General features: G+C 48.9%; 1 protein-coding gene across 2 annotated transcripts in view; it reads right to left on the bottom strand.

Moving 5' to 3' along the window:
- Positions 1-4,824: 4,824 nt before the first annotated feature.
- Tuft1 (tuftelin 1) overlaps positions 4,825-6,635 on the bottom strand; it is a 45,357-nt gene continuing 43,546 nt past the window's right edge. The window contains exon 13 of one of the 2 annotated variants that reach the window (XM_032897808.1): positions 4,825-6,354. In XM_032897808.1, the coding sequence (XP_032753699.1) occupies positions 6,291-6,354 (64 nt within the window). In that variant the 3' untranslated portion in view covers positions 4,825-6,290. The remainder of the gene's footprint in view (positions 6,355-6,635) is intronic. The other variant, XM_032897809.1, reaches the window with a different exon arrangement.

The raw sequence follows: 6,635 nt of genomic DNA, 5'->3' as shown, positions 1-6,635 counted from the left end.
ACAATGGGAAGTACCGTGTTCAACAGTAAGGTAGAGGAGGATGCGCTGTACGGCAACAGCGTGCGTGCCAGACGAACGCCCGTTGTGAGGAGTGTACTGCATGGGGGGACGGTAGAGGAGGACACAGAATCTTTACTACAGTTCTGACAGGGGAAAAAGGCAGTTTCTAAAGAGGCTGAAGTAAACACTTGGATGTTGCCATGCTGACAAAGTTGGCTCCTCAGGGCCCTGTCTTCGGTTTCCTCGTTTTCCCGGTGCTTTGCTTTGCTTATCTCTTTCAGTCAGACTGTAGTCCCCATGCCCTCTGCATAGTCCCACTGGTGCATTTGCAGGCATTGTCTCTTTCAGCTGAACAGCCCCTCCCCTTGACCTATCAGTTCATTCAATTCTTATTTGTAATCAGGCATGGTGGTGCGTGCCTTTAACCCCAGCACTGGGGAGCAGAGGCAGGCAGATCTCTCTGAGTTGGAGGTCAGCCTGGTCTACAGACTGTGTTCCAGGACAGCAAGAGCTATGTAGCAAGACTGTCTCAACAACAACAACAACAACAACAACAACAACAACAGGAAGCAGAACATACTTTTAGCTGATAGAGTATTATGTAAGCCACAGTGGTGGCCCATGCCTTTAATCCCAGCATTTTGGAGACAAAAACAGGTGGATCTCTGAGTTTAAGGCCAGCCTGGTCTATGTAGTGAGGCCCTGTGTCAAAAACAAAGATTAGGAGTCCCAGAGAGGGCCTGCCTTACTGGTCTCTTCCACCATTTCCCCAAGATGCCTGCAGCTGCTCTTCCTGTCCTCCAAATATGCTCACGGATTTCCGCTGCACGCTTTCTTCCTGTTGTTTCTCCCAGCCTCATGGCTTCCAGGCCCAGTTCTAGTATCACATCCCTTCCACTGTCTCAGTGTGTTTCATTGTCATCCACCCGTTCACAGTTGGCCCCAGCAACCCAGCAGAATTCTGGAAGAAGACAGCCCTGTCCTGTGGGAGAGCTTGGCTGAACACTGTACAAATAACAGGGTGAGTTTTAAAAAATATTTATTATATTCACACACACGCACACGCACACGCACACACACGCGATGTAGCTGTCTTCAGACACACCAGCAGAAGAAGGCACCAGATCCCATTTCAGATGGTTGTGAGCCACCATGTGGTTGCTGGGAATTGAACTCAGAACTCGCAGTGCTCTTAACCATTGAGCCATCTCTCCAGCCCCTAGGGGTGGTTTTTTATTCATTTTTTTCATTTCTTCCTTTGCTTCTTTTTCCTATTTCCTAACAATAACAATCTGTGTATTTTTCTTTTCTTAAAAGACTTATTTTTATTATTTTTAATTATGTGTATGGCTTTGTGTACACAGAGACCAGAGGCACTGGATCCCCTTGGGCTGGAATTACAGGCAGCTGTCACCTGTCTTAGGCAAGAACTTAGTACTTTCAGACAAGATTCAAAGAAATCTGTGGTGGCTACTAGAGGTGCAGGGCAGCAAGATAGAGCTTCAGTGTGAATTCAAGCTTAAGGAGACAGGCTGAGAGCAGGCTGTGACCATGATACAGGCCACACATGAGCTATTTCAAGAGAGGAAACTGACAAGTCAACAAACCAGATATAATTAGATTTAAAAAAAAAAGGAAAGAGGAGTCAAAGATGCTGTCTGGTCTGAAGAGTTATAGTTCTAAGACAAAGTAGAGAAACTGCAACAGCTCACACCGTTGTCTCAGCACATAGGAACCTGAGCCAGGAGAATCAAGAGCTCAAGGTTAGCCCGGGTTACAGAGTGAGAGTCTGTCTCACTCACAAGCAAAACAGACAAGGACTGGAGGGAGGGAGAGATTGGATAGGGAGTGGAATGAAGCAGGTTACAAGGATCCTGACCCTGAGATTAAACACCCAAGGAGAGGAGTCCATTTCTAAAAAGATTCATATATATATACATATATATATATATATATATATATATATATATATATATATACACTCTATCTGCATGTACACCTGCATGCCAGAACAGGGCACCAGATCCCATTACAGATGGTTGTGAGCCACCATGTGGTTGCTGGGAATTGAACTCAGGACCTTTGCTAAAGCAGAGAGTACTCTTTACCACTGAGCCATCTCTCCAGCCCTGAAAAGTCCATTTTTTTCATTGATTAATGTTTTGCAAAACTTCCCACCAAGTAGTATATATTTTACACAGCATGTCCGTTAAAACACAAAACCACACTGAAAGTTACAGGACAGAGAGAAGGGTGAGGCCGGGCCGGGAACCCCAGTAACAGGGAGGAAAAGGCTGACTGGGCAAAAGCTCACTCGACTCAGAGACTAAACATTTCCTTCCCTTCAGCATGCTGAGGTCCCTGTGGTTTAAGACTTGGTGACCAACACCCTGTCGGGAAACTAATTGTCCTGCCATCTACCCTCAATCGCTTCTCCCACGGGGCGCCAGGGAAAGAGATTTTAGCAAAAAGGCCACACACACATTTAAGAGTCCTGATTCGGTCTCAGCGAGCCAGAAATACTTACCTTTAAGAACCATCTCTTTCATTCTCAGCCTGGATAAGCATTTTCCTTGGGAAAGGGGGTATATGTAGGTCTCCAATTTATGAGTTTCAAGGCCACGGTCTTATAATTGGGACAGACTAGAGGAAACAATTGCTCTTTGCAAAGCCAGAGCTCTAAATCAAAGCCTGGAAAAGAGGCCAAGGGCCCTAGGCTAACATCTGTTGTTGAGTCATAGCCTGAACAGACTTAGGCCTTAGCTCAGCAGCTTGGCTCTGAGGAATGAGAGAACTCGGGGGATTACACAGGCCCCACAAAAACAGCCACCCAGAACCAGGAGCTGGCTAGAGAGGGAGCATTGCTTTTCTATCCCAGTGGGCATTATCTTCCTCCATTAAGGTGTGGTGTCAAGCAGAACATCCTCCCAAAGGAGAAATGTTTCATGGAACAGTTCACGGTGAACAGTGATTTAAAATGGGGACGAGGCTAGGCATGGTGGCTTATACCTGTGGTCCCAGCACTTGGCCGGCAGAGCAGGGGGATGGTGACTTTGAGGCTGGTCTGAGCTATATGATGGGACTCCCAAGAAAGACTCAGACAGAGATCCAGAGACACAAAGAAAATGGACAGGAGGGGTTGGGGATTTAGCTCAGTGGCAAGCGCAAGGCCCTGGGTTTGGTCCCCCGCTCCGGAAAAAAAAAAAAATGGACAGGAGGCACCTGGCCTGGACCTCACTCTGAAGACCACGTAGACCTCAGCTCCACAGAATCAACCTGCCTCTGCCTCCCGAGGACTGGGGTTAGATGTGTGCCCCACTATGCTCTGAGTTCTTTCATTTATTTTGGCACACTTTTATTTTGAGACAGGCTCTTACTAAGCTGACCAGGCTGCCCTTCCATTTTCAGTCCTCCTCCCTCATCACCAAAGCAGCGGAGGCTAACGACCTGCTCCTCTTAGCTGAAGCAGGAGCTACCAGGCTCTTCTCTGCTTAGCGCAAGGAAAAATGAAGACATGGGATACGGGCAGTTGTTGGGCAGGCCGGGAACAAGCACTCCTGTGAGCTTCTCTTCCCACCAGGCTTGCAGCCCAGGTTTATAGGAGGCTGACAATGATGGCTGCATGTCTGGGCAGCTCTTAACGCCCTCGTGGCAAATGTCCCAGAGAGGCAGAACTCAACCTCTCTCCAGTAGCACACAGGAGTTGGCTGAAAACACCACAAAACACAGGCAATAAAAAAAGGCAGAAGCCAGGAGTTGCCATCTCCTCGATCCCATCCAATATCTCTGACTAGAAAGGCTGTCGAGATGCTGTGGCTTCCCAGGCGCTCTCCTGCCTCCTCCTTGGCCTTGCTCCTTTCCACAGCGTGCGGTGGCTTAGGAAGCAGATACCAGAGCTCCCCTCCTGTTTTGTCTTTTTTTTTTTTTTTTGGATCCAAAAGAATCTTTTAGAGCCTTGCTTCTGATCTCCAGAACGTCTCCTGCCCACTTCCTATCTCCACCCCACATCTCTGCTCCTCCCATGTAGCCCAGCAGGCCCTGCTGGAGAGCCTCCCTCTCCTGCAGGGCAACACTCCTGCATCCTCTAGCTGGGCCAGTCTTCTTGGCACCCTTGCCAACCCCACCCTGCTTCCACCCTCTTAATATTCTGAGACAAGCAGTCTGGATATACCTGTGCCAAGCAAGACTGCCAGTGAGAGAGAATCCCAGGAGTCAGGAGACACATCCAGATCTGGGCCGGGAGGTCTCCAGCACATTTTGATGCCTGTACTGTGAATACAGCTGAAGCAGGGGGAGAAAAGTTACGTTCTCAATGGAAAGAGAAAGGGAAACCAGAGGGACCAGGCAGCAGGACTGTGTTGTTTTCCCATTTCCTTGGCCCAGAAGAGTTTGTGTAATTTCAGCTATATCTTGTTTGGCCCTGTAGCCAACTAGCTTCCTGGCAGAAAGGAGGGAAAGAAAAAAGCTAGTGTACGACAGAGATTGCCAGAAACTACTAAACCCTGGCAGAGAGTTGCAGTCAGCATTTCCAGAGCTTTTCACTTTGGCAAAGGATGTGAACTGCCCGTGTGACCCTACTGTGACTGCGGCCCCTCCGTGCAGTCTCAGGACCTGTAACCAAATCAGGAGGAAAGGTGGCCAAACTCAGGGATCCCGAGAGGTCACTACCTGATGGCCTGTAACTTTCCTGAATACCACCACTCCTGCACACCATGGTCTGAGAGAGCTGTAACTCACTGTTCCCATGTTGACACAGGATGCCACATTTGAGAGACGTATATTAGGTATTTTCCTTCTCCCAAAACAGTAAAAGGTTCACAGGGCAAAGAGACATGTTAGCATAATTTATTAAAGTCCCATACAAAGACTGTGTGTGTTACAGACAAGAAAAGAATTTGAAGGGATTACGTTCAACCCCTCATTCCGCCTGAAGTACAGACAAAGCCAGCCTCTGGGTCCAGTCCTGGCACAGAAACACACAGACTTAAGGCTTCTGGTTGTGAGCCAAGCAGATCTAAAACTGAACCTGTTCCTATGGTCCCACACTCAGATGCGTGAATACTCTCGAGGCTACTAGACCACACCACACTACAGGGAACACGACGAGCTGCAGGGTCATTCAGGGCTGGGATGGAGGTTGTTAGGGGTGGAAAGGTTCAGAGAGATGAGAAGAACCGGCCTCCCAAACAATCTTGACTGCCCTATTCCCCAAACAGCACACACCCAGGCACGCACACGAGCCTCCTGAGTTCCAGGTCCACTCTGGAGAAAGAAGGGAAAAGCAGCAGCTAGAGGGATGTCATGAGGAATTAGCATGACACTGTGAAACCAACCAGGCCAAGCAGAATGCTTTCCCCATGTCCAGGTAAACCCAAATACCCTAGCAGAAGGCTGAAGAACACTGGCACTAAACCAAATATAAGATGTAAGCAAAACCAGCAATAACTTAGCAAAATAAATACAGTAGCAGTTCTCAGCTCTGCGTTATATAGTAGCAGTTCTTAGCTCTGCTGTTATATAGTAGCAGTTCTCAGCTCTGCTGTTATATAGTAGCAGTTCTCAGCTCTGCTGTTATATAGTAGCAGTTCTCAGCTCTGCGTTAGGAAGACTGAGGTGTGCCTCTCAGGACACCGCAGGGGAAAACCCACAGATGGGGAGCTTCCACAGCCCTAGAGAATCCACCTACTAAAACTGCTGCCGGAGTATACATTCCTTTGTCCCCCAAAAGGCAAGGCTATCTAGTAGGCAAGGTTCCCTGGCTAAGACCAGCTAGCCCCATTGGCTGCCTGTAAAAGGCCCTGGTCAGCATGGCACAAGGGTGGAGCCAAATGGAAAAGCAAACAGTTTGTTGCTAAGAACCGAGCTGTGTTTGCAGAAGGAACTTTGTTCCCCCAGGACACGCTCCAATCACTGTGCATCTGTGCTTCTAGCTTTTGGGGCTGAGATGAATTTTGTCACTTCTCTGGACTTGATGAGGGCCTGGCTTTTGGGCAGCCAGATTCCAGTGCATACAGCAGGGAAGCTCTGTTGCATGGAAAAACACTAACTGAGAATAAGGATATTGCTCCGTTCCTGCTAGCAGGAGTCTGTCTTCCCAAGGTCTGCAGTGTCCGGAGACTGTGCTCCTGACCATCTGCCAGCAAGCAGCGGAGAGGAGCCTGGGGCAGGAGCCCGAGACCTGGGGCCACCAGGATAGTCAGGAAGTCAGAGTCAGTATCAACCATCTCAGGGTGGAGGGCTTCTCTGCAAGACTGAGGCGACTGCAATGGCAGCATCCATCTCCTGGCAGCTCAGGTTTCCACCACTCGGATGAGAGGCAGAGGCTTAGGGCTGGGGGGCTTCGATATCCTGACACTGGAGAGAAGGAGTAAACACTGAGGAGAGTGGCTGTGCCCAACTCCAAAGAGCCTCCCCTCCATGGTGCCTCTGGAATACCACACTGCGGGGCTGACTTATCTCTAGAGAGCTCAGTAGTGTGGAGGACAAGCTGTGGCCTGACACTTCTCTCTGGTGTCAAGGGTGACAGACAGGAACAGTTACATATCCAAGAGGTTGGACAAAGCTGGGTTCCCCCCAAGATTTAAGGCCTTTTTTGAATCTCTTAGAAACAAAAGACCCTTCTCTAGAAATACAGG

This window comes from Rattus rattus, chromosome 3, assembly GCF_011064425.1.
Source record: "Rattus rattus isolate New Zealand chromosome 3, Rrattus_CSIRO_v1, whole genome shotgun sequence".
NCBI lineage: Eukaryota > Metazoa > Chordata > Mammalia > Rodentia > Muridae > Rattus > Rattus rattus.
The sequence above is the reverse complement of the archived record's forward strand: the minus strand, read 5'-3'. Positions and strand labels throughout refer to the sequence as shown.